Consider the following 27,079-nt stretch of genomic DNA (forward strand, 5'->3'; position numbering starts at 1 on the left):
TTAAGCATATCTTTGTGCTTGCAGGTTATGAATTGTCAAAAATGAAATAACCTAAAAATACGGTAAAATTTCAATTGAAATTCCTCTTTGTTCTAAAAGAAATATGGGTAAATTACAGGATCACTTTTTTTCTCAATGAATGCTTGTTTGTAAATATTGTTTAAAATATATATCAAGGCAAAAGTAAAGGACATATTTACTCTTAGAAAATGTCATTATTATTGTAAATGTAAAGAATTGCTCAATCTGAAATAAAAAATGTCCCCAAACACAAATCACATACATTACAGAAATGATAAGATTATAATCTGCATATAAACCATATCCCATTATGTGTGTCTCAGAGACGCACACATATGACACACATTGTATGTGGGAGAACCTATTAAATTCAGCATGTTTAAAACTGAACAAAGAAACAGTTAAGTAGCTTTGTTTCACGTTCATATTTTTTCTTTCATTTCTATTCCAACCTCGTTTAATAAAGTAATACTAATACAGGTTGTTTATGTTTTTAATGAAGTATTAAAGTATTACGATGAACCAGATTGCGGTCCGAGATGGACTGCAACGTTGTGGCTGACGTCACTAACATGCGCCTGCCGTCGCGTCATAACCACGTGACTTCGTGAAAGTAGAGTCGGATCCTCCTCTTTTCCTAACTCCTCGTGAATTCTCCTTCCCATCTTTCCCTGACCTCGTGACGTTTTCCACAGCTCGAGGAGAAGTGGTTATTATACGTCCAGGAGGAAAGGTTCTGACTATTGGACTTGCAGCCCGCGCGTCCATGTCTCAAGAAGAAATGCTGAGACTGTTGGTGAAGCAGCGAGTCCACGCGGTCGTCGAAGAGACTTTTGGGGACTTGGACAGATTAGCAGCAGATTATGCGGAGACCGTTTCTCTTTTAAGAGAACACGAGCTACTCGGATCAGGTTTGTGCATTTTCATTATTGTTCCCGGTGTTCCACCGAAACTGCTTCTTCTTTTTAACCTACTGGTTTCTCTACACGTGCGTTGTGTTCACACCCACACACATATTGCTGGAGATCTTCAAACCACATTTCATCTCCATTGCGGAGATCTTGATTGTATAAAGGCTGATTTATACTCTGGTTTTACGCAGAGACGCAAGCACGCAAGACACGCACGGCCGCCGTTGCGTGGTCGAATCGGCCATTTTGCGTGCTTGCGCGCGTCACCCCAAATTTCTGACTTTCCGTCAAAGCAACGCAAGCCCGCAAGGCTGTGATTGGTCCGCTAACCACGTCCTTTCTGAGTCTCGCATTTCCGGTTTCATAGTATAAAGGCTGATTTTAAGGCTGATTTATACTCGGGTTTTACGCAGAGACGCAAGCACGCAAGACACGCATGGCCGACCTTGCGTGGTCGAATCGGCCATTTTGCGTGCGTCACCCTAAATTTCTGACTATCCGTCAAAGCAACGCGAGCCGTACGCAGCCCGGAAGGCTGTGATTGGTCCGCTAACGCATCCTTTCTGAGTCTCATTTCCGGTTTCATAGCATAATACCGCTGTTTTTAAAAGCCACAGCAGAAACACGAACAATGGATCCCGTTGAAGAACATTTGGCTGAAGAGGTCCACAAATATGAGCATTTATAAAACCCGTCTGACGGAGTATCAGGACACAAAGATGGAGGTGAATTCCTGGAGGGAGATATCGGTGAACGTTGGCGTGCAGGTCGACTCTAAATGGTCGTTGCGCCACCTGCTGTTCTCGCGTATGGGAAAACGCACGGGTAATATAAAAATAAATATTTAAAGATGAACGCTAAAAGTTTTGTGTTATGTATTTCAGTGTTTATACATGAAGAGACTCCTTGAATGTATCCACCAATAAAAGCTGATATCAATCTGAAGTCACAGTTGTCCATAATGTGCTCCTTGCAGATGTCCAGCAGCTGTTGGCAATTAAAGCAGACACCCCTCCTGAGGGCCTGGACTTGGACTCGGAGGACCCGGAGGACCTAGCGCCCCTCCACATAAAAGAAGAGGAGGCATCTCTCTGGACCCGGCTAGAGGGAGAGCAGCTTATTGTGCAGGAGGAGGCTGATATCACCAAGTTCCTGAGAGACAGAGAGGACTGTGTGGTATCAGGACCAGCCAGGAACCTAAATACACATCGTCATTCACAACCAAATGCTGACGATGAAAAGGCTTCGGCATCTTCTGAGACGAAAGTCACTGTTTGGAAGGAGACCAGGGCACCTGAGTCATTTAGTTGTGATGAATGTGGGAAAAGATTTACCCGACGGAGAGCTCTGAAGAGACACATGATGATCCACACGGGAGAGAAGCCGTTCAGTTGTGATGAATGTGGGAAAAGATTTTCACAACCGGGACATCTGAAGTCACACATGATAAGCCACACAAGAGAGAAACCATTCAGTTGTGAGGTTTGTGGGGAAAGATTTTCACGACGGGGACATTTGAAGAGACACATGCAAATCCACACAGGAGAGAAGCCGTTCAGTTGTGATGAATGTGGAAACAGATTTTCACTACAGGGACACCTGAAGTCACACATGATAAGCCACACAAGAGAGAAGCCATACAGTTGTGATGAATGTGGGAAAAGATTTTCACGACCAGGACATCTGAAGAGACACATGATGGTCCACACAGGAGAGAAGCCATACAGTTGTGATGAATGTGGGAAAAGATTTTCACGACCAGGACATCTGAAGTCACACAAGATAAGCCACACAAGAGAGAAACGATTCAGTTGTGAGGTTTGTGGGAAAAGATTTACACGACATGGACATCTGAAGAGACACATTGGAGTCCACAGAAAATATAATTAGTTTCTTCTAGTTGTGAAGAATTAATGATGGATGCTTTTGTTCTTCTTTCTCACGTGTTTTATTAAAAAAAAAAGAAAGTACAATGTTTCAAATGTCATTTGTTGGTAAATGAGATGGAAGGCGAAAGGTTTTCTGAACATTTTTAAACAATGACAACATACTGTGTGTCTGTGATGGAGGATAATAAAAACTCTACAAATATTTCTGTTTAAAAATGCATTTAGCTGTGAAATGTTTTAAAAATCTACATACAAATATACTTATGCACATTTACTTTGCTACTGAAACTTTGATGACACTTCATTTAACAGATCCTATAATTTCATATAATTCCCTAGAAATAAGCTTCTATGTAACTAACTCACAGGAAGGTTCTTGGAAAAGATATGGTGGATAGTTAAGTTAAGTTTAAACTGCCTGATCTAGTTAGTGTCTCTTGTCACCTAGAAAGGCTTTATTATCAATTCAACAGTCCTGATATTCTGCGAGGTCAAAGAACAAAATATACTTCAGCTATTTCGTTACGTTGAGGTGGAACTCGGGGTGAATATCTTGATTATTTAAACAGCTGATTTTCATTTAGTTTTGTTCTGTTATTTCTGTTAAGCTTACCGTCTTTCTTTCGCAATATCATTTAGTTTCATTAGATGGCTACTTTTGGCCAAAGTCCTCATTTTCGAAGGGGACTTCATTTAGTTTGTCTTTTTTCGATCATGAAAAAACGTCAAATAGTTTACGTGATCGTCGCCGTTGACAAAATAAACGCTGCTTAGCTGAACTTTAAGCTCCAACCTCTGATCTCTGTCGCCCCTAAAGAAGTGTTATGGTGAGGACGGCCTCCGAGCGAGACGAACCACGTTACCCAGGTTTAGAGCTCTACTCCTGGGCCGCTGGGACTGAAGGAGGGGTATATTATGTCATCTGAAGCTTCACCACTAGATGGTGCCAAATCAACAACTCGCATAATTTCCAGAAAACTAATAAAGTAAAAATGTTTGGAACAACCTCAACTAACCTGCTTTTCTTTAATCTTTTATTTTTCGTTTTTTTTCTTCATTTTGCAAAGGAGAAGAATATTTTATTAAGGATCTGACGGCTTCCTCTCCCATCTTTCACTCTCTCTCTGTTGTCACACCCTGGAGCACGGATTGACCTCATGACTCATTTATTTCTGGCGCTCTCATCTATACGCTTGCGATTGATCAGAGACGAGAGAACATGTTGAGCAAACTCCACGACTAATTTGTTTCTCTCGTGTGGACTTTTAAATGATGATTAATAGTTTGTGCTTGTGTGAATGTGTTAACTGAACAACGGATAGTTATGTGTTATCTTTTCCTAGACAGAACAACTAAATGGTTTCTCCACTTGTGTGGATAGCAATGGTGGGCCATCAGGGCCTTCTAAGCCTTCTCTTTTTGCCTAAATAGAATCACAGTTATAGCTAATATATATATATATATATATATATATATATATATATATATATATATATATATATATATATATATATATATATATATATATATATATAAATAAAAATATATATATATAAAAATATATATATATAAATATATATTATAAATAAAAGTTATAGCTTTTTATAATTAATTGTTTTTCACAAAAAATATTTATTATAATATTTTTTCCCTTTTAGCTTATTTTCTCATTGCACAGCTGAGCCTTTATCTGTTCCTCTGCTCCTTCAGACCTCACGTATGGCTTCTTGGTACCGGTTTAACAGCACTTTTTATCCAATCACATTTCACTTCTCTTCATCCTGGTTAAAATACATGAAACAGCCTTCTCGAGGCCCTGGATGTGTGATTGGCCACGGGGCCCGTGTGACTATTAACATGCGCTGTGATTGGTCAGTAAAGGTAGCGTCTCACCCAAGGCAAGGCAAGTTTATTTGTATAGCCCATTTTAACAAGACGATTCAAAGGGCTTCACATAAAACCAATAAAAGCAAAACATAATGCAGATTTAAACAGTTAAGTTAACAGTTAAGAAAACATTAAAACAGTCAAGAAAAATAAAATGCAGTAGTGAGATGAAGCAATTGAGTCTTGTTCAAACTCAACAGCAACCTGGATTTCATCCCGGCGCAACTGTCGACTGATGTGCACTGTCCTTAATGCGCATCAACGGCGTCGCCGGGGCAAAGATGGCCCACATAACGGGTGCCAGGGTTCTGTGGCGATGTCGGCAACCCACCCGCACCTTGCTCACGGCGTCTCCACTTTTTTCCCCCTCATCATGTGGTGCGGCTCCACGGGTCGGTCCTCTCTCGCCTCGTATGCTCGTGGTGGAGCCGTGGGGCGGAGTGGACTGTACGAACGCGCCGTGTATTGAGTGTGTCAGTCTGTGACTGTAACTCCATGGACAGTTTTTCCTCCCAGTCCGTCGGTGATGTGGACTATACAGCACTCATTAAAGGCCTAAGTTTCAAACCCACGGCCCGCCGCTGGTGGACATTCGTGTGAGCTTTCAGGTGTCTCTTTTGTGCAAATGTTTTCCCACACACAGAACAACTAAATAGTTTCTCCCCTGTGTGGATAGTCATGTGACGATTCAGGTCTGCCTTTCGTTTTAATGTTTTCCCACACACAGAACAACTAAATAGTTTCTCCCCTGTGTGGATAGCCATGTGACGAGTCAGGTCTGCCTTTCGTGAAAATGTTTTACTACACACGGAACAACTAAAAAATATCACTCCTGTTTTGGAGTTAGTGTATATCTTCAGATATCCCTTGTGGTCAGAGCTTCCAGCACATTCAGGCAAGTTGATTGATGTATTTCCAGTACTACAGTTCACATCACTTACAGGTACTTTTTTGTTTTGCAGACGGTTTGAATCTGACCGAGGTTCCTGAGTCTCCTTCCAGTCTCTACTGTCATCAGTCTCAGGTTCAGACGAGGATTCAGTCTCATCAGTATCTGGTCCTGGAGGTCTTTCTGGATCTAACTTCCTGTGAGGTTCTGATCCTCTACAATACGCTCCATCAGCTTCTGTTTCCATCTGTTCAGTTTGTCTTTGATGAAGCTGTGAGGACTGAGCTTCTTCTTTATCATCTTCACTCTTTACAGGAGTGAATGAGAACTTGATACCAGCCTCCTCCAGCCCTTGAAGCTGCTCTCCTTCTTGACTGGTACAGAGTTCCTCCTGCTCCTTTTTAATATGGGGGGGCTCTGGGTCCTCCTGGTCTTCCTGCTCCGTTTTAATGTGGGGGGGCTCTGGGTCCTCCTGGTCTTCCCGGTCCTCTTTAATGTGTCGGGGCTCTGATTCCTCCTGGTGTTCCTGCTCCTCTTTAATGTTTGGGGGGTCTGGGTCCTTCTGGTCTTCCCGGTCCTCTTTAATGTGTAGGGGCTCTGGGCCCTCCTGTTCCCGCCTGGAGCTCCGGTCCTGCTGCTCGGGGGGAACCTCTTCTTTAACCACCAACAGCTGCTGGACATCTGTGGAGAATAAAATACATTCATACATTTGAGGAATCTTATTTTAAACTCTCTGTTATTCAAGAAGTGTATCACTGAAAAGCGGTAAAGTAGTCGTAAAAGAGACCCCTATGACCCCTATATAAAAACATTACATTACATTTAGCTGACGCTTTCATCCAAAGCGACTTACATTTTTGCTCTAAACACCGAAGACACAGTAACGGGGAGCAATTTGGGGTTAAGTGTCTTGCTGAAGGACGCAATGACAAGAACTAGCGGAACCACTGACCCTCTGATTGAAAGACGGGCATGCTAACCACTGAGCCAGAGTCAAACATCACACAGCAACTTGTGTTGCATTGACTGAACCACTGCGTGAAACTACCAATGAACAGGCTTTTCATAGTGTGTTTGTAACCTTGTTTGTTTTGGTTTAAGTTTAATTGTTCTATTTACAGTGTTCTTGTGTATATTACTTCAGTACAGTACCTGTAACTCTACCTCAGTACATGATGTGAATACTTCAGTATAGTATCTGTAACTCTACCTCAGTACATAATGTGAGTACTTCCTCCAGAACTGGTTCCATCAGTTTAAAGTGCTAAAGAAACAAACAGAACCAACCTGCTCTTTGTATCCGGACCGCCTGGTTGAAAACAGCGTCCAGTAGTCTCCGTTGTCGCTCGTTCTCCTCTTTTGATCTAGAAAGTTCCACCTCGTACTCTACTATCGTTCTTTCAAACAGCCCAAATATCTCTTGAGCAGCCGCAGTTAGACGCTGGTTGATGAAAGATCTCAGCAATTGGACTTTAGACATTTTCACAACGACAGAAATGTTTCCTCCACTCAAACTCTGTCACAAACCCTGTTTCCTCTCCATTAAACTGGGACTAGCTGACACTTGATCAACACAACGAGACGCTGCTGTTGCTGCTGACGGTAGCCGCCATGTGGCTAATGCAGTAACATCCGGCCTGCTGGAAGGAAAAAAACACAAAATGTGGATTAGCTCAGGAAGCAATGCACGGTGTTATTAATATCAACAACAAATCAACTACTATGATATATTTTGGTGAGGCCCATTTATACCGACCTTTAACCTTGGTATTGATAATAAAGGAAACTCAATTACTCTGCACTTAATGTATCATTTATAACTTACAAACACCTGAATAGAATGAAGTGTGTATAGACGTTTTACTATTTTCAATTGATCATTGGTGTCATTTACACCTGTTGTTTTTCACTACTTTATATTTTAATCCGTAAAGGTATGTTATCGGGTCCACGTGCCTCTTTGTTTACCTTTTTTGTTTGTCTCCATTCTTCCATTGGGAACTGCGTGTTTGCAGTGCATTGTTGCAATGCATTGTGGGTAATTCCCTTACGGAAAGGGTTCATAAAGGGCTTAAAATGTCTGCCACAGCCATCGGGCACTCGACAATGGGACACTCCTGAACCTTCTAGGACTTCGCGGGAGCGCGCCTCAAAGTCCGTAAGGATGGAGATCGGGCAACAGTGAAAGTGGAGTCAGGACCTCAAAGCACCGCGGTTGTCTTTTCCTAACTCCTCGAGAACTCTCCTTCCCATCTTTCCTTGACCATGTGACGTTTTCCACCACCGGTCAAGGAGAAGTGGTCATTAGACGTTAGGAGGAAATGTTCTGACTATTCGACTGCAGCCGCTAAGCTAACGCGGAGCTAACTTTAAGTTCACCAGCACGTCTCGCTTCAACAGTTAAAGATAAAACGAGTCGACCACACGACGCTACAGCAACTACATCTGATACAGGACGACGTTGTAGTTCAAACTACACGTTGAAAAGTCATAATAAGAACTCACCAGTCACGAGCTGTTTATTGAGCGAAGCAACAAGCAGCAGAAAGTTAGCGTCAATAACTTCCGGTGCAAAGCATTTCTTCTTTCAAAATAAAGTCCCACAGACGTATTGATCATTTATTAAAGGGTAAATTAATATATAACGTGAAGAAGAAAGAAAACAGTATTTCTCAAATCCTGGCTTTGACGACATAATTTACGTTAGTTTGTTTTTAATGTGTTTCATATGAGTGGGTATGATTCAGTGATCAAATGTCAGACACCATATTAATAAGTTAATCATTTATGTATTGGCATCACAAACATCATTCAAACTCATGGAGAGAAAACAGCCTTTAAATATATGTTTAGTTACATTACACACATTGTGAAGACTCTACAGGTGAATGAGGTCAAAACACTAACTCATAAATATCACCATGAAACTTCACCACTTCACTGACACTAAGAGGAGGATTAATTGTGTTACAAGTTTTATGAAATGTTTAAATACTCAAATGAATCATTATCTAATGGTAACTTTTGGTAAACTTAGTAGAAATCTACAGACGCAAACAGACAAAGCAGTAAAATAAACACCTGAATGTGTATTCTGAATGTTTTTTCCACTGAAAGAATACGTGTTATTCAAGAAAGATGGCGTCTTATGTTCCGTCCTGCCGTGTCTAGCCTACAACACAGAAAAGTAGAGGTTTAAAGTATCCACACCGTCAAGTGAGCCCACATTCACCCAGTGAGCCTTAATTGCAATTCTGAATGCACCTCTATCTAAGGTGTTACAGTACGAGGGCGGTACACAAAGAAGCCAGAAGCTCAATTGAAATGATGATATAATATTTATGATATATAAAAACAGATCCTTAAATTTGTAAGGTAAAATTACAATCCAGTCTTGTTCAGGCTGACTTCTGCCATGCACATGTGTATGGCCATGATATTTTACCTTACAGTTTTGGAGAAAATTTACTTCAAAGTCAGCTTCAATGACATAATGATATTCATAATGTCACAATTTCCAATATTCAAACTGCTATAAAAACAGATCCTTACATTTGTAAAGTAAGAGTACAACACAGTCTTGTTCAAGCTGACCTCTGCTATGTCCATGTGTTTGGGCTTGAGATTTTACTGTACAGTTTTGGAGAAAAGTGACTTCAAAGTCAGCTTAAATGTAATAATGATATGTAAATTATGAATGCTGCTTAAATGTAATAATGATATGTAAATTATGAATATCATTATTTCATTTAAGATGACTTTGAAGTCACTTTTCTCCAAAACTGTACAGTAAGATGTCATGGCTATATACAGGGACATATCAGGGGTCAGTCTGAACAAGACTGCGTTGTAATTTTACTTTACAAGTGTAAGGATCTGTTTTTATAGCCGTTTGAATATTGAAAATTGTGACATTATGAATATCATTATGTCTTTGAAGCTGAATTTGAATTCACTTTTCTCCAAAACTGTACAGTAAAGTCTCAAGGCCATACACATGGACATGGCAGGGGTCAGTCTGAACAAGGCTGAATTGTAAGTTTACTTTACAAATGTAAGGATCTGTTTTTATAGCAGTTTGAATATTTGGATATTGGGAAATTACGTTTGAATGCTTTTTGTGCTATCTAAGCCACCGTAGACCACTTTACCACCACTGTAGACCACCTTACCGAACTTGATACCAGCCTCCTCCAGCCCTAGAAGCTGCTCTCCCTCCTAACTGGTTACACAGTTTATCCTGGTCCTCTTTAATGTGGGGGGATCTGGGTCCTCCAGGTCTTCCTGGTCCTCTTTAATGTGTGGGGGCTCTGGGTCCTCCTTCTGTTCTTTAATATGTGGGGGCTCTGGTTCCTCCTGGTCTCCCCAGTCCTCTTTAATAGGCTCTGGCTTATCCTGTTCCCGCCTGGAGCTCAAGTCCTGCTGCTCGGGCAGAACCTCTTCTTTCACCACCAACAGCTGCTGGACATCTGTGGAGAATAAAATACATTCATATGTCTGATAAATCTTATATTAGACTCTCTATTATTTAAGAATTTTATCACTGAAAAATAGGTGAATCAGTTGCATAAGAGAGAAGCATGACCCCTAGATAAAAACATGCTGCTGCTGTCCTAAACATCACACAGCAACTTTTTGTTGCATTGACTGACCCACTCCCCATCGGTAGTAACAGACCCTCAGTAGCAGATGCAGAGACTACATGTTCCACCAACTATAACTTGCTCCACTGACCGGCTACTTTTAGTTCTCCTCTAGTACAGCAACAAAGGTCATGTGTAGCTAATATAGTGAAAGAAGTATACATATAATTGATTTGGTTTACACCACACCACATGGTGTGTCATTGTACAAACCCCACTAGGAAACCCAGGGAGTCCCTGTGACACAGTAACGACATCACCAAGATTATTTACATGGTGCATTCCTTAACCCTGCGCCGTCTGTGTCTCTTGTTGGTGAAACACTGTTGGTGCCTTTAAAGAAAACACCCTGAGGTAAAAGAACTACATTCTCTGGTCCTACAACAAATTCTGGATCCTGAAGGAGAAACGGATAACTTGCTTTAAGAAAAATCTACTCGACACTTGGTGGTAACATCATTTATCAGGACATTTATTCTTTGCAAGGAAGGTGCAGAGACAGAAATACAACGTGTTACTTTATTAATTGCATATCCAAGTCTTTTCAAAGAATGAGCAAAACGCTCCCATCTTACATACACATGTTCATCAATACACAAAAGCACACATGGCGTCTTTATGGCTTCATCATGAGCTCTTCCCAGTCGTCTGACAACCAGGCCTGTCTTGGCCAAACTCGCAAGGCAACAGGCGCCCATGTGTTCCAACAACCAAGACATATAGACACTTGCTGTGTCATGACTTATCAGGAGACAGACGCAGTTGGTGTGTAGATATTAACATGTGGAGAGAGTTCAATGAAAAGTCACTGGCCTTTTAACACTTCCATATAACGAACGGAACTAATATATGATTATGAATGTAACAGTAGAACAGTAACTGATTAAGTTACTGTTTTACCTGCAAAATGAAGACCGCTAAATTCCTGTATTCGTCAAGGAGACATTCGTTGTTTTCTCCACCGCCACATGAGAATCGGGCAGACATAAAAATAAAAAAGGATGCAGGTACACACATTTCTCCATAAATATATATTTCTTATCACATACGAATAAATCCAAAAATGAGCTGTAACCTTAGTGTAGAGAGCGGAACTAACAGGAAGTGTTTTGTTCTGTGACTTCCTGTGTGCGGCGCCTGCTCTGGTCTGCATTCAGGTGAGGCGCAGCAGTTTCAACGCCGCAGACTGACGTCACTAACATGCGCCTGCCGTCCCGTTATAACTACGTTGCTGTGTTTACTACCGACACTTGAGCAATTCCAGCACTAACTTTCAGTGCTTAGGGCGCCACACTGACAAAACCATCAGAATTCAGTGCACTGAAAGTACCCGGATGGCGCACTGCAAACGGTCAACAAATGCAGTGTAAAACTATGGGCACGACTCGCCCTAAACGGGCGCCATCTTGGCTAGCGGAAGAGGAGGAGCCCTTTTTGCCAGCTTTTTATTTATTTATTTATATGCTCCTGCCGCGATTGTGGAGGTGCCGCAGTTTCCACATGGGGTGGAGAAAGGGGTAAGGGACAAAAAGAGGGCAAGAAGTGCGTTCATTTTGTCAGTTTTAATTTCGCGGGTATCGCGAGCAGATTTGCGTCCGTCGCTTCCGCCAAGTGGTGAACGTAAGTGTTCCATTTAATACAGCGCTTATCTGCGACGGATTGCAGTCAGTGAACTTCGTAAAGTCTTCGTGAAAGTAGAGTGGGGTCTTTTCCTAACTCCTCGTGAATTCTCCTTCCCATCTTTCCCTGACCCCGTGACGTTTTCCACGGCTCGAGGAGAAGTGGTTATTATACGTCCAGGAGGAAAGGTTCTGACTATTGGACTTGCAGCCCGCGCGTCCATGTCTCAAGAAGAAATGCTGAGACTGTTGGTGAAGCAGCGAGTCCACGCGGTCGTCGAAGAAACTTTTGGGGACTTGGACAGATTAGCAGCAGATTATGCGGAGACCGTTTCTCTTTTAAGAGAACACGAGCTACTCGGATCAGGTTTGTGCATTTTCATTATTGTTCCCGGTACCGCAACTGCTTTTTGACCTACTGGTTTCTCTACACGTGCGTGCGTTGTGTTCACACCCACAAACATATTGCTGGAGATCTTCAAGCTACATTTCATCTGGAATGAATTTACTGTGACGATCGTACTGTGAAAAGACTCTAAAAACATTGTGAACACTGAGCCACAGGAAGAGTGAAATACTATGGAGACAAAACTGGGCCAAATGTTTTGTTCATTTGGAAGAAAATAATGAAATCTGAATAGTATGTGTGTATGTATTTTTGCAATAATCTATTTTATATGTTCAACTTTAACTTAATGAAGATCCAGGCCAAAAGTCTCATACACTTATTTATATTTCGAATACATTGTTGAATTTTTCAAAGTTCTACAACAACAACTTCATTTTTCAGGTTAAAATATTTTTTCCCAAATGAACAAAACATTTACCCTGTATTTGGCTCCATACTGTACTCGTAATGTTCTACCTGCAAAACAACAAAGAACATATTGCTGGAGATCTTCGAGCCACATTTTCATCTCCATTGCGGTGATTACGATTGTGAGCACTACATCACAAGCACGTATGAAGAAATACATTTAAGATACATTTACATTTAGTTATATATATATATATATATTATATATATATATATATATATATATATATAAATAAATAAATGTAAAGATTACCTTTTAGCGGAAATACTGTATAAAATCTTTTTACATTCCATGTTTATTCCAGCATCCTTGCTCTCCGCACTTCTGTCCTGCTGTTTACAAACGTCATTGTGTTATTGTTTTGTGTTATGTATTTCAGTGTTTATACATGAAGAGACTCCTTGAATGTATCCACCAATAAAAGCTGATATCAATCTGAAGTCACAGTTGTCCATAATGTGCTCCCTGCAGATGTCCAGCAGCTGTTGGCAATTAAAGCAGACGCCCCTCCTGAGGGCCTGGACTTGGACTCGGAGGACCCGGAGGACCTAGCGCCCCTCCACATAAAAGAAGAGAAGGCATCTCTCTGGACCCGGCTAGAGGGAGAGCAGCTTATTGTGCAGGAGGAGGCTGATATCACCAAGTTCCTGAGAGACAGAGAGGACTGTGTGGTATCAGGACCAGCCAGGAACCTAAATACACATCGTCATTCACAACCAAATGCTGATGATGAAAAGGCTTCGGCATCTTCTGAGACTGAAGTCACTGTTTGGAAGGAGACCAGGGCACCTGAGTCATTTAGTTGTGATGAATGTGGGAAAAGATTTACACGACAGGGACATCTGAAGTCACACATGAGAGTCCACACAGGAGAGAGACCATTCAGTTGTGATGAATGTGGGAAAAGATTTACACAACAGGGACATCTGAAGTCACACATGAGAGTCCACACAGGAGAGAGACCATTCAGTTGTGAGGTTTGTGGGAAAAGATTTACACAACGGGGAACTTTAAAGCGACACATGAGAGTCCACACAGGAGAAAAGCCGTTTAGTTGTGATGAATGTGGGAAAAGATTTACAGAACGGGCACATCTGAAGTCACACATGAGAGTCCACAGAGAATAAGAATTAGTTTCTTCGAGTCGTGAAAGATTAAGGATGGAGGCTTTTCTTCTTCTCTTTCTTTTGTGTTTATCTAAACAAATATGTAAAATGTTTCAAATGTCATTTGTTTGTAAATAAGATGGAAGGCAAAGGGTTTTCTGAACATATGATGAATCTTTATTCAATGACATTGACAATCAATGACATACTGTGTGTCTGTGATGGAGTAAAATAAAAACTTGTTTTGTATAATTCACTAGAAATGAGCTTCTATGTAACTGTAACTCACAGGAAGGTTCTTGGAAAAGATATTTTGGATAGTTGAGACAGTTTTTAACTGCCTGATCCAATTAGTGTCTCATGTCACCTATAACAGCTTTATTATCAATTCAACAGTCCTGATATTCTGCGTGGAAATGAGCAAGTTGACCAACATTCTGCTTTTCATACTTGGCGTGCTGACTGCTACATTTCTGGAGGTCAAAGAACAAAATGTACTTGTATTTAGTTTGTCTTTTTTGGATCTTCAAAAATCGTCAAATAGTCGTAATGGTAAAATATGTTATAATAATAATGCATACTACTATAATATGTATTTTTATGTTTCTAATGGTTTTAACTTGAGAACAGTACAGAAGGACATTCCTAAATCTGTGTATATGTTACAACTGGGCCTTCAAGAGCAAGACCAGATCACACCACCCCCAAACGTAAACATGCAGAGGTGCATCATGTACACAGACATCTTAAATGTATACATGACTCCTTTGGCTGTTTGCCTTCTCTAAAGATATTAGGTCTTCTTTCAAAGATGCTACTTGCTTCATTGATTCCTTATTTGGTAATGACATTGGACCTATGCATGATGTTGTATTATAATGCCTTTTTTGGTAAAAAAAAAAAAAAAAGAAAAACCTATATACTAATGTATTCACGCCTTCTCTTCACTCATGTGGTATATGATCAGACCTTTGGGCTTCTTCCCTGTGGTCATCTTGGACCAATAGGAGAGACGCTTAAGTTCCTATAAAATACCGTGTCTAACATGTTAACGTTGAAGACTTCTTCACAAGTCACTGGATTTGTGTCGGTGAAGCTTTGTTCCCCTGCAAGTCGAAATAAATGAAGAGACATATGCTGATCCGTCTAGATTTTTTTATATTGATTGAGAACTTAGACTCTTCTCCTGAACCACAAAGAATTTTTCCACAACATAGTTTACGTGATCGTCTCCGTTGACAAAATAAACGCTGCTTAGCTGAACTTTGAGCTGGTGGATAGTTAAGTTAAGTTTAAACTGCCTGATCCAATTAGTGCCTCTTGTCACCTACAAAGGCTTTATTATCAATTCAACAATCCTGATATTCTGCGTGGAAAAGAGCAAGTTGACCAACATTCTGCTTTTCATACTTGGCGTGCTGACTGCTACATTTCTGGAGGTCAAAGAACAAAATGTACTTCAGCTATTTCGTTATGTTAAGGTGGAACTCGGGGTGAATATCTTCATTATTTAAACAGCTGATTTTCATTTAGTTTTGCTCTGTTATTTCTATTAAGCTTACCGTCTTTCTTTCGCAATATCATTTAGTTTCATTAGATGGAAACTTTTAGCCAAAGTCCTCATTTTTGAAGGGGACTTCATTTAGTTTTGTCTTTTTTTCGATCATGAAAAATCGTCAAATAGTTTCAGTGATCGTCTCCGTTGACAAAATAAACGCTGCTTAGCTGAACTTTGAGCTCCAACCTCTGATCTCTGTCGCCCCTAAAGAAGTGTTATGGTGAGGACGGCCTCCGAGCGAGACGAACCACGTTACCCAGGTTTAGAGCTCTACTCCTGGGCCGCTGGGACTGAAGGAGGGGTATATTATGTCATCTGAAGCTTCACCACTAGATGGTGCCAAATCCAACACATCACATTATTTCCAGGAAACTGAAGTAAAAATGTTTGGAACAACCTCAACTAACCTGCTTTTCTCTAATCTTTTTGTTTGTGGTTCTTTTCTTCATTTTGCAAATAGCGCTGATCACAACAGTCCTCACTCTCCCTCAATTCTTGATCCACAGGAGGAGGAGGATCTTTTAGTGAAGGTCTGACGGCTTCCTCTCCTCCTCCAACAGTTAAAGATAAAACGAGTCGACCACACGACGCTACAGCAACTACATCTGATACAGGACGACGTTGTAGTTCAAACTACACGTTGAAAAGTCATAATATGAACTCACCAGTCACGAGCTGTTTATTGAGCGAAGCAACAAGCAGCAGCAAGTTAGCGACAACGACTTCCGGTGCAAAGCAATTCTTCTTTCAAAATAAAGTCCCACAGATGCATTAAATAAGATCAGCAAGTCTTCTTTTGTTGCCTTTACTCTGCTAACCTTTTGTTTACGGCCTGCAAGCACTTAGAGACGTGGATGGACACCGTGGTTTATATCCTGTTGACATATGAACAAACAGATGTAATATCTTGTTGCATCAATATAATCTGATAATAAACAGCATTGTTTTATTATTCATAAGAAATTAAGTCAGATGCCGCATTAGTGTTTCTAATAACTTGGGCTGATTGTCATTATTGGAAACAAATATTTGATTTTGTTCTGTCAGGTGTTAGGCGATATTTTAATGACAAGTTTCCCCTTGGGGATTAATATATTATGTGGGCACGAGTATATTGTGTCATTAGGATGTTGCATTTGTTACATTTGAAGCAGCGTCTTCTAAAACGGCATTGTGTGATTTTTTAATTTTTTTTGAACCAAAAATGAAATCGGGCAACTTCAACAACTTCTGCAATAGCACAATACCAAAGGGCTTATTAGAAGGGGAGACGTTGAGATGAAAAAAAACGTTGACACCGATATTGTACAACTCTTTATTTTACGTAAAAACTCAATTTTGCTGCTATTCTCATGAAAACAATTCCCGGTTTACAATTCCAGTGACTGGAAGGAGTAACAAACATATGAAAACATGTCATTTTGTAATAGTCAATACTTTTTTTTTTGTTTGTCTCAAATTGAATCTAGCTGGTTATTGCGAGAAGAAAGAAAAATAAGCCTGTGTGAAGTGATGATTTCTCCGGCTTGTCATGCAGTGATCGGCAACCTGTGCAATATCCAGCGCCGCGGCACATCTTTCCACGCCATCTTTTCCGGTTTGCAAAACAGCTGCCGCTACTGTGGGGGTGGTGGGTGGGGGGAATCCAGCCTCGCCTCGTAGTGCTGTCAGAACTTTTGTCGACTTTTAAGTTAAAGGGAGAGCTGTAAGAAATCATCACTCTGAAGGCACTCCCTAAAAGTACTAACAAATCAGAGCAAATATCATCACACTGGCACCACATCCAGGTCATGTCCCTTTGTTCACAACTCTGTATACAAAGAAAAAGAAAAAAGGAAAACACTCCAGAGAACAATTCCATTGACAACAATGCAACAAGAGGAGCTACAAACAAGCCAGAGGGCAGAATTATTAAACGTACGTTTGGAGACATCATTTTATCATATACAGGATTTCCCCCATTTTCAGTAAACACTGCAAGCGTAGTTTTGCAGTGAACCCCCACCCCCTCACCCAAATGAACAATGACACAAGTGTAAGACAATAAAAAGGATGCGGATTAGGGTTGGGTGATGCGTTCAAAATCACTTCAAATGGCAATATATATATTCACTCCGTTGGCCGCCTCCCCACTCCTCTTTCTCTCTCTCTCTCTCTCTGCCTGCTGAGCAACGCTAGTTCTTCGGAGGCAATTATTAATTAATTCAATTATCAAAATAAAATGACAATTTTGTCCCATCGCCCAACCCTAAAGGCAATAACAAAAATAACATGCCTTAACAGGTGGCTCAGTATGTTTTGGACACAGGAAGGCAGATTCAACAGGTACGCATCGGCTGACAATTATTTTATCGACCAAATTCCTACATATTCTTTTTGGCAAAATAGCGGAGCATTTCTTCTTTTTTTAAATCCAAATTTAACTTGTTAAAAGTCATTCTGAATGCAGGTTGAAACTGAATACACTGAAGGCTTTCCTTTTCCTAAGAACTTCTAAAGGCATTAACAGTAACAGACACAAATCATGGGAATGCGCTTTGTTTAGTCAACTATGTCAAAAAGAAAGAAAAAGAAACAACGGATCCGGTCAAGAAATCTACAGTCGACAAAAAAAAAAAAAAAACATTCTTCTAAAGCTAATAGCAAATCAGATGGCCGGCTCCGATTGGCCGTTAACAGGCGTGCAGCTCCGGCCACAAACAGAAAAGCAGAAACACACTTCATCAGAAGTGGCAAGATGTCTAGGTATGATCTACGCAAGTCTAAATACTGAAGGAATCTTTCTAAAAACTAAAAGTGAGTCCGTCTGGTGAGCCAGTTTGCAGAGGGGGGGCAGTAAGTAGAAGATAAGCTAGATATACATTCATTACAATATCCAGTTCAGATTTATTTTTCCCCCATCAGCTGGACTTCGATCTCACTACTTCACTGAAAATTAATGGATGTCGAAAAAACACGTGGCAACAGAACTAAAGTTAAGTTTGAGCAGAGGAAACTATGGTGCGACGGGGCAATGCACTGAATTATGGTGCCGCCACACATCGTGGGATTAAAAAAAAGAAAAGAAATAAAGCTATCGATCACATGACCTGTGATGCGCTCACAGTATCGGTGGGCTCCCCCTCCTCCCGCCCGCATACGGCGTTTTCAATATCAAAGACAACTTCAGTAAGAAATGAACTGGATCGATGCAAAAATACATACAGACTCGCTCCCACGTAGGTATTTACACATGTTCTAGTCCACCTGGTGGCTGTGTATCAAACAACATGTCTGGGCCCCAAAAAATAACTAAAACATAACAAATAAAAAAAGCCTAATTCTCAAAAGTGGAGAAAAGGGAGCTGCACTCTCACCACCCCCTCCTCCTCTCCTGATGTAAAGCAGTCAGCCCCGCTGCTGGCGACTGAGAGGATGTCTTCATTCTGTCTGTCAAATGTCGAGACCAAAGAATTTCTTCAACAGGAATCATTTCATGATGAGGGGCTTCGATTCTTGGACGATCCGTCGCACTACGCAGCCACCTTGTTGTCCTTCTGGAAGCAAACGACAGCAGCAAAAAAAACAACATTACAACGTATTAATTTATCTTCCTTTTACTGTATGTGCATGTTGTACTGAAGTATGGAACAGGCATCTTGACGTAATAATCAGGCTAGTGGAAGAACTCAAAGCTCATAGTTATATGACAGAAAACAAGCCAAAGAAACATTTTTGGTGTAGGTATTATGAATATATGGTAAACTATAGAGAGTTATGAAGCGTTTGATATTTAAATATCGCATCTAGAGCTCAGACATGTTGGAAGTTGGGAAGGGATATATAAAAAAAAGAAAACTGTGCAATAAAAGATGCATTAACATGAAATACATCAGCAGTGAACTAGCGGCCCAAGTGAGACACAGATGGATTAAACAGAAGATTGTGAACTAATGTGGTTTTGCTGCTCGAGTCAACATCTAAATTATCTGGAATATTAAAAAAAGGTATTAAACACAAGTTTCTCGGGTCACCGGATAGCACCTGTAGTCCTGAATTTAAGTCCAGAAGTCCACTAGTAGCATGTAAAACTAGAAGAGTTGCAATGTTTTAAGACTACAAGACTCTTTCAAGCTATAACTAAATGCAAACTCTTTGACGTTATGCGCTCATTGTTTTCTTACATTAAGTTTCTAATGACTACATTGAGCCGCAACACCAACGTAACGGTCTCAGGTCGTGACGCTGTAAGACTTACCCTGTATTCAAAGTCAGAGAAATCACGGCCTCCTCTGCCGCCTCTGAATCCGCCCCTGAAGCCGGGCGGAGGGCCTCGGGGGGGCCCGAAGGAGCCTCTGCTCAGCGACCGCCCTCGGCCTCCACGGGGCCCCATGAAGCCCCGGCCGCGGAAACCTCCTCTTCCTCGATTGTGCCTCAGGGGGATGCCGAACGTCTCGGAGTTCATCCGTCTCTCCTCTGCCCAGGTTGTCCTTCGCTCCCTGGAGACACAAAGACCGGTCAGGAGCCAGCGGTTTTTTGGGGAGGGAGGGACTCAAATATAACTCAACCAACAAATTGGACCCAACGCCGAGGAATTACGTGACTAAATGGTCATTTTGGATCTCAATTTAAGCATTTTATGCAATGGTTTACGTAAACATTTAAGCTACTTGCAACTTCAAATTGGTGCATTAATATGAAGGAAAAAAAGCAGTTTTGACTTTAATTGCTGCAGAATTGAGTCAATGTGTGTTGCTGCTGCAACGATGGTCAGAACACTAACGATGCTCTGTGTCTTTAAGAGTACTAAAGCAGGAGCACACGCATGTTGTAGCGGTTCATTGTGTAGTAAACAAAGAGCCGTAATAGAAAAACAAATACATACAGCATCACTCTGCCCTGATCAGGGCCTCAACGCAGCAACAAAGAGAAGAGACTTACCTTGAAAACCCTCTGTCACCCCCTTTACTGAAAGAGACAAGACACAACAAGGTTTTCAGTGTATTAACATAGTTTGATTCTCACATTTAAATATATAAATCAAGGCTTATGTTCCTTTTATGAACAAGATATGATTTGGGAAAAAAATAAACAAATGTCCCGCTCACTTCCAGATTCACATGAATTTTGTAGTTTCTATTAGAAAATGTTAACAAGCCTTAACGTTAAAAACTCTTAATTCTTCTGATATTGTTGAATTTGTCCTAAATTGTCTGAAATTTTAACGATGCCAGACAAGAGTTTAAGGTCCTGAAATAAACTGGGATACATTTGGATGTTTAAAATTGTGTATTTCTCCTAGAAGTGAACCACAATGTCAACATATTGAGGTACCTTAAATCATCAGCAGACAAGTTATCAAAGAAGGACTTGGTCTTGTCATAGTAGGTGTTTATCGCGGCCTCGTCCTCCTCGTTGGTCCCCTCGCTGGCTGGATGTTCGGCCTCAGCAGGTTCTTCTCCATTCAGTGCCTTCTCAACCTTGTCATCTGTGGTTGGAAGAACTTTAGACTGAGTATCAAACAATTTACTTCCACTATACATTTGCTTTTGGCAGCAAAAACAGTTTTTCACTGGCAAAAAAGAAGAAAAGATGACATTCAATCCATGTTGTGCTTTAGAAACATTTTTAAAGTGACGATTCACTCCTAGTTTGGATGATACGGTAAAGCCGTACCTTTTAGTTTGAGCTTGTTCTGGAGCTCTTTGTCGATCTCGTCTTTGTTGAACTGGGCGTTGGCCGTCTCGAAGTCAAAGTCTTCCTCGAAGGTCATGGCGCCGTCCCTGCGCACGTTGACTTTGCCTCGGCTGCGGTTTCCTCGTCCGCGGCCACGACGTGGGGGCTGACCACCAGCTGACAAATAACCTGACAAAATATGTCAAAAGAATTGCCGAACGGTCAGACGTGGGACGCGTTAATATTGGTACGTTGTTACACTAGCTGTATACTTAAGTACAATATATTGAACATTTTATTTTAAAAGTTCAGCGCTGACAGATGAGCCTTTTGACGCTATTGGCCCCAACATCAAATGTGAACAATCAAGACGCCTTTTCAGGGGAAAACAAAATGTCAGTCCGTGTGTTAACAGGCATTACGTTGTGGTGCTAAACTACTTACCGCCGTGGCGCTTGTTGGGATCTCGGTTTTCAAGAGCGCCGTGTTCGTGATCTGGCTGCGACACCTTCTGGACCTCGGGAGCTGAAGAGCAAAAGACACCGTTTGAAACTCAAGATGAAGTGGCACGGCTCCAACGAAGCGGGCAACTCGATTAAAATAGACACTTTATGACAACTTTAGGCGTTTCCAGAGAGTCTGAGAACGGTTATTGGTGTGTAAAGGAACCGTGAGAAGTCCTGAAGGTTCTCTTTACCCCTTCTCTGCTCCAGGAGGTCGGGGGGCCTCTGGCTGCCAGCGGCGGGGCCGGTGGGTCTGGGAGCAGCCGCCCCCGTCTGACTCCTCTGAACCGCGGGCGCCGGTGGTGCCGGGGCAGCCGACGGCGGGGCCTTCACCGCCTGCTCCAGGGTGGGACGTTTCGTCAAAGAGTCCAGCTGGGGACTGATGCGCCCTGCAGGAAAACAGCAGAGTGAGATCCCAACGATAGGATTGTCTTTTAAACACAGAGTAGTTCATCTTGCAGCGGCTGACGGGGACCATGACAGTTTGGGGATGCGCCCGATGAACGTGTATTTAAGACAGGGACAGTTCTTTGATGATGTTGGCAACGCACAACACAGACATCTAATGTTTAACACCAGTGGTGAACTCAATACATTTCCGACACAGGCTTAATTAAAAATCACATTATCTTAAAATCATGACATTTGCACACCAATTGATTCACACAAGCATTAACATGTTAAACACTTTGATGATGTTTGTTAAGAGCTACTTTTGATTTGTAATTTTAGCATTCTTTTCCGCTCAGCAGAGGTTTAATTAGTGCGCCTGCCTGCCACCTAGAATAAATAAATGAACATTTCTGATAGATTTTCCATTATGTTTAACTGTGATTGATCTCCAACGTTCCACACAATAATTGCTCGTTATTCATTCAAGCACCAAAATCGACTCGTGCCCGCCTCACAATTATCTCACAAAAACTCACAATTATCGAAGTTAACAACATACTACCTTCATTTGTATCAGTAAAATTATATCCCTATTAACGGAGAACAGAAACCACCATCACAGATCTCCTTTGTACTGCGCCCTATGAATCCATGCGGCGAACAGACGGACATTTGAAACGAGAATCACTCCTTACCTCCGGTCGAACTGAAATGCTGCGCTGCAAGGGGCGCGACACCAAACTGGCTGTATGGCGTGACGGGGCCCTTGCTGAGCGCCGCATAGGGCCCAACCGACTGGAATGACGGTCCCGCTGCAGCATTGCTTGATCCAAGTGACGACTAGAAAAACAAACAGATGCGGTCAGCTGAAAAACCACGACACCGTCACATAGATTCACATGGGGTACACAATGGATAACAGAGTTTCCCCATTATTACCCAGAATTCCATTCCAACTACAAACTACTTTATACACACACACACACACACACACACACACACACACACACACACACACACACACACACACACACACACACACACACACACACCCCAGTTTATTAGTGGATTTCTATCTTATATTAAAAATCTGAATCGGCTGTAGCCTTACTGATAACTCATCAAATACATGTAGTGAAGTAAACAATGTTGTTGAGTAGAAGTATAAAGTTACATAAAACCCTAATACTCCAGTGAAGTGTACTTAAATACAATACTAACTTACTAGCTGGTGTACTTAGCTACATTACCACTGCAAGTGCACAAAAATAAACATTTTCACATGTCGATCACATGTCGGAGAGGAATTTAATGCAACACATTTTACCACATAAAGCTGGAGGTGTTATTATAACCACAGGCTCAGTTGTAGAACTTCAAAATGTTATTAGTGCAAAGTCAAATTAACATTAAATGCAACTCATGAGCTAAAACCTGACTTGCTATTTTTTTGTGTGCAATAATACAATTTCTACATATTTTTTTTCCATCATAACCTAAGAAGCACAGGTGTAATCAATACCTTTAATCGATGATTGCTGAATTATAATAAGGTGAGCCAATTTCACAGCCCTGTTTACTGGGACATTTTAATGAGACGACACAGTAATTAATTTCATTAGATACACCTGGGGGTTGGTTTTTGTCCTCAGTGTGACATCTTTACAATCTTTCTAAGAAAGAAAAGTGACAATAAAATCATTCCAATAATAAAAATAAATAAAAGATGGCCATAAAGCTTTTCCCTGTGTCAAACTTCCACTTTATATTACATATAAATCAACTTACTTGAACTATAGCAGGGTCCTGAGGCAGGGAGCTAGTGGCTTTGGGTGGCTCGCATACTGTAAGGTCCTTTATGTCGCTCCCCCTGAAGATGATGTACTCAAACACTTCCTCCCGAGGTGGAACAGGCCTGTCAGTGGGCCTGTCCTCAGTGCCAAAAGAGCGAACTGTTGAGGAAAATCACACAGGTAGGAGTTAAAACCATTTATCTTTTTATTTATTGAGGCTCAGTAGATTTGTGCACCCCATGTAGATCCTTACACTCGGCATTAAATACACATACTATACGTGTTTAATACTATGAATAGAGTTGCAGGATGGTATTTTATTAAAATGCATGATAGTCTCTGTATTTCAAGGACAAAAGTGTAAATCACCCAGAGGCAGGCGAGAAGGTCAATTTTCATATATTTCCCCTGGCCAATATGTGAAATAGGCATTCAACAATACAATTACTAGGCATGTTACTTTAATTTACTAAAAATGACAGGTAACCCGTCAAGTTGGAGGTATTGAGACGTGTGGTCGCAGAGTTCAGTGAACACACGCTCCGGATTAAGACTTAAATAGAACTACGCTAACGTTGTTAACCAGTGATAAAAAGCTTTAATGTGAGATTACGGACAGTAACAAGGCCACCTCTGTATTACACGGTGTGCAACTTGGTACTCAGCAGTAACAGACACGTATTTGACGTTAACCCCAAAACGCAAGGTAAACAAAGGACGCAGAGCGTTAACTGCAGCGCCACTTAGCTTATGAGTTGGCTACCAAGCTAACGGTAAGCTAACATCCCAAACTGCGCTGAATTAAATTTCAGTTTTCCCGCCGTTCGACCCCTCTGGAAGCTTCAGTATAGCCATTTACAGTGCTTTAGTCCTCCCCTCTTACCTTTTGCAAGAGCTACTGTCGAGTTTTCAGTGTCAATGGTGTACAAAATTCCTTCATAGCGAATCTCGGCCTTGGAGATTAGGCTAATTTTGCTGCCAATGTACGGCGTCCCTCCTCCACTCATGTTGGCCCTCTGCCTTGAATAACGCACGAATATACGCGGAATCGGTAAACTGTCAAACGAGAGGTCGGGTGTGATACTTTCGGAGCCGTAGTTCTCAGACTACATTACACGAATTGGTAAGTGACACCGTGAGTAAGCCTCGCTCGCTTCAGGACTGACTTCTACCACGACATGGCCGTTTACGTTTTTTCTCTCGCCCGCCGCTAAGGATGCTGGGAAAAAGTCAGCGTCTCAATCCTGTGAAGTCATCTCCTCTTCCTCCCGCCGCTTCCCTCTCTTATACACTTTAAGGAGCAATTTAACGAGACACGGGGGGTGAAAGCACTAATATCAATACGATGCGTGCAGTTTTGGTCACGTCTGCGATTATTTTTTGTTGAGCGAAGGAACTTAGTAAATGAATCATAGGGCGCTTGATAAAAGATTTGAGATTCAGCCATTGGGTGATATCGCGATAATACACGGGACCACTGCGCGCCACCCTGCCCCCATATTGCGAGATAACACAGTTTTAGATGTGTAACATGTACATACAGCGCATAATTTGTTTTTGACACCGTATTTTATAAACCTTGAAAATAGAGAGACGCGTAGAGAGTTTGCCACGGGGTGCCACGCGCTCCATCGTTATGTAACACCACGCCAACCGCTCTTCAAAACAGTTCATTACATTAGACTTGAAAAAATATCAGGAACAAATACAACTAGGATGCCCCCCTCGTCTAATGACGTCAGATCCAATCCCACAATGCCTAGTAACACGCAGGCGCACTGTAACAAAAAAAAAATCAAAAAAATAAGACAGCTATCTGTGATCAGAGATGGCGGGCGCCTCCGACCCCCTGGAAGATATGCTGTTTTCAGAGGTGGACGAGAAAGCCGTGAGCGACCTGGTGGGTTCGCTGGAGTCCCAGCTCGCCGGACAAAGCAGCCTAGCAGGTAAAGCCGACGAGAACGGAGGCGCTGGCTCAGTGGCCCCCGCTAACCATCACTTAGGGAAAACGCTACCAGCTCCAGTGGGCACAACAACACTAGAACAACAACAACAACAACAACAAGGACGGCGTAATAAACCCGAGATGCGCCAGGAGATCAACTCAACAAACGACGCTGGCCCGGCTACAACTGTCACGTCTCCCCCTCTGGACTCCACCGAGCCGCCCGCCTCCTCCTCCTCCTCGGCAGCAGCAGCAGCCCGCGCGAACGCCACGAGCCCCAGCGGCTCGCGATCACATGGAGCGTCCATCACAACACCGACCGCGTCTGGCGCGGCAACTTTGGGGGCTCCCGCGCCGGCCAGCATCAGCACCAGCACCGCATCCAGCCGGGGGTCTAAGGTCAGCCCGGGCTCGTGCGGGACGTCAGCGGAGGAAGCTAGCCCGCCGAGGAAACGCGTGAGCACGCCGCGTAGGAGCGCCTCGGCTCGGATAAAGAGTTTGAACGGTGCGACGGTAACGGCGGCGGCGGCGACGACGAGGAGGAGCAGCAGCAACGCGGAGAGCGCGAGCTCCGTGGACGCTAGCGCGAACTCGACGACGCCGCCGAACTCCGCGCGACCGGCGACGTCCTCTATCGACACTTCGACTTTCACCCTATCGAAAGCTAACCTCCCCGCGGGGCAGTCGGCTATCGCTCTGGACCGGGGGACTCCCACCATTGCGCTGCACAGACTCCCGAGTCACATTGTCGCGAGCATTGCCCAGAACGGCAGCGGGACCAGTGTGTCGGCCTTGGTCCAGCAGGGCGCTCGCGCAGGATCCACCACCACCACCACCACGGTCACCACCACCTCCACCTCGGCTTCACAGGGGAACCAAAGCTCCGGGTCTTCCAAAACAGACGACTGTCAGTCAAAAATTGTAATGTCAAGCCAGTCTGGTGGTGTCAACTCCGTCATAAACACTGTCGCCGCTGTCGTTACGCCAACGTCGACCACCGCGACCGCAGCTGCAGCCACAGCGTCCGCCGCGGTGACCCAGCCTTCGAGTTCCGCTCCCGCGGCCGCCGCCGCCGCTTGCGTCGCGAGTACCGCGTGCGGAACCGGTCCGACCGCGTCAGTGACGACCGCTGTCAGCGGCATGGTCAGGCCCGCGCTGCCCTCCCCGACGCCCGCCGCGGCCACCGCCGTGCAGACTCAACCCCGTCCCGGCCTCGCAGCAGCGCCTCCGAGGATCGTCGCCCCCCAGCTGATCGTCAGACCGCCTCAGCAGCAGACGACCATCCAGCTGCCCCCGGGGTTCACCATCCCACCGGGTAAGGGGGAGCAGAGCAGCACACGTTTTAGGGTAACCTGAGAGGGTGTGTGTGTGTGTGTGTGTGTGTGTGTGTGTGTGTGTGTGTGTGTGTGTGTGTGTGTCAAAATCAGCTTTAATGTCAATTTCCATTTG

The 27,079-nt window shown here is 42.7% G+C and overlaps 5 protein-coding genes across 10 annotated transcripts in view; 3 read left to right on the forward strand and 2 right to left on the reverse strand.

The window, feature by feature from the left end:
- The window catches only part of LOC137785239 (zinc finger protein 599-like), a 6,336-nt gene extending 5,838 nt beyond the window's left edge, over window positions 1–498 (forward strand). For both annotated transcript variants that reach the window (XM_068576384.1, XM_068576376.1), the window contains exon 3: window positions 1–498. This exon is cut by the window's left edge and continues 1,315 nt beyond it. The gene's annotated coding sequence lies outside the window, so the exon portion shown is untranslated.
- Window positions 499–645: 147 nt separating this feature from the next.
- Window positions 646–2,892, forward strand: LOC137785252 (gastrula zinc finger protein XlCGF8.2DB-like). Its single transcript, XM_068576395.1, has 2 exons — window positions 646–932; window positions 1,909–2,892. Exons 1-2 carry the CDS (start codon window positions 788–790, stop codon window positions 2,820–2,822), a joined length of 1,059 nt encoding a protein of 352 aa, XP_068432496.1. The 5' UTR covers window positions 646–787; the 3' UTR covers window positions 2,823–2,892.
- Window positions 2,893–4,475: 1,583 nt separating this feature from the next.
- On the reverse strand, window positions 4,476–16,064 carry LOC137785222 (zinc finger protein 200-like). 3 transcript variants are annotated; one of them, XM_068576364.1, is made up of 3 exons: window positions 16,007–16,064; window positions 6,885–7,237; window positions 4,476–6,278 (listed from the first exon to the last, which is right to left on the reverse strand). In XM_068576364.1, exons 2-3 carry the CDS (start codon window positions 7,075–7,077, stop codon window positions 5,242–5,244), a joined length of 1,230 nt encoding a protein of 409 aa, XP_068432465.1. In that variant the 5' UTR covers window positions 7,078–7,237; window positions 16,007–16,064; the 3' UTR covers window positions 4,476–5,241. The 3 variants fall into 3 exon arrangements, with proteins under 3 accessions (XP_068432465.1, XP_068432447.1, XP_068432457.1); XM_068576346.1 differs by lacking the exon at window positions 16,007–16,064 and adding an exon at window positions 8,103–8,151; XM_068576356.1 differs by lacking the exon at window positions 16,007–16,064 and adding an exon at window positions 7,566–8,079.
- Window positions 16,065–16,642: 578 nt separating this feature from the next.
- lsm14ab (LSM14A mRNA processing body assembly factor b) lies at window positions 16,643–25,558 on the reverse strand. 2 transcript variants are annotated; one of them, XM_068576428.1, is made up of 10 exons: window positions 24,569–25,558; window positions 23,681–23,844; window positions 22,588–22,732; window positions 21,694–21,888; window positions 21,441–21,521; window positions 20,997–21,185; window positions 20,655–20,808; window positions 20,262–20,288; window positions 19,579–19,819; window positions 16,643–18,874 (listed from the first exon to the last, which is right to left on the reverse strand). In XM_068576428.1, exons 1-10 carry the CDS (start codon window positions 24,690–24,692, stop codon window positions 18,854–18,856), a joined length of 1,341 nt encoding a protein of 446 aa, XP_068432529.1. In that variant the 5' UTR covers window positions 24,693–25,558; the 3' UTR covers window positions 16,643–18,853. The 2 variants fall into 2 exon arrangements, with proteins under 2 accessions (XP_068432529.1, XP_068432527.1); XM_068576426.1 differs by having other exon boundaries at window positions 16,643–18,877; window positions 24,569–25,557.
- LOC137785263 (transcription initiation factor TFIID subunit 4-like) overlaps window positions 25,497–27,079 on the forward strand; it is a 76,931-nt gene continuing 75,348 nt past the window's right edge. For both annotated transcript variants that reach the window (XR_011077469.1, XM_068576407.1), the window contains exon 1: window positions 25,497–26,945. Coding sequence is in view for 1 of the 2 variants with exons in the window: in XM_068576407.1 (XP_068432508.1) it covers window positions 25,514–26,945 (1,432 nt within the window). In the remaining variant the exon portion in view is untranslated. The remainder of the gene's footprint in view (window positions 26,946–27,079) is intronic.

This window comes from Clinocottus analis, unplaced genomic scaffold (genome assembly GCF_023055335.1).
Source record: "Clinocottus analis isolate CAN_PGR_092001 unplaced genomic scaffold, fCliAna1.0.p SCAF_1, whole genome shotgun sequence".
Taxonomy (NCBI): Eukaryota; Metazoa; Chordata; class Actinopteri; order Perciformes; family Cottidae; genus Clinocottus; species Clinocottus analis.

Bases quoted from the DNA above. Each gene is read 5' to 3' on its own strand.
- LOC137785222 (XM_068576364.1), bottom strand. From the start codon at position 7,077: ATGTCTAAAGTCCAATTGCTGAGATCTTTCATCAACCAGCGTCTAACT. The intron at 6,279-6,884 runs GTTGGTTCTGTT...TATTCTCCACAG, and splicing joins GGTCCGGATACAAAGAGCAG to ATGTCCAGCAGCTGTTGGTG.
- LOC137785252 (XM_068576395.1), top strand. From the start codon at position 788: ATGTCTCAAGAAGAAATGCTGAGACTGTTGGTGAAGCAGCGAGTCCAC. The intron at 933-1,908 runs GTTTGTGCATTT...TGCTCCTTGCAG, and splicing joins ACACGAGCTACTCGGATCAG to ATGTCCAGCAGCTGTTGGCA.
- lsm14ab (XM_068576426.1), bottom strand. From the start codon at position 24,692: ATGAGTGGAGGAGGGACGCCGTACATTGGCAGCAAAATTAGCCTAATC. The intron at 20,809-20,996 runs GTACGGCTTTAC...TTCCAACCACAG, and splicing joins GAACAAGCTCAAACTAAAAG to ATGACAAGGTTGAGAAGGCA. The intron at 20,289-20,654 runs GTACCTCAATAT...TGTCTCTTTCAG, and splicing joins TTGTCTGCTGATGATTTAAG to TAAAGGGGGTGACAGAGGGT.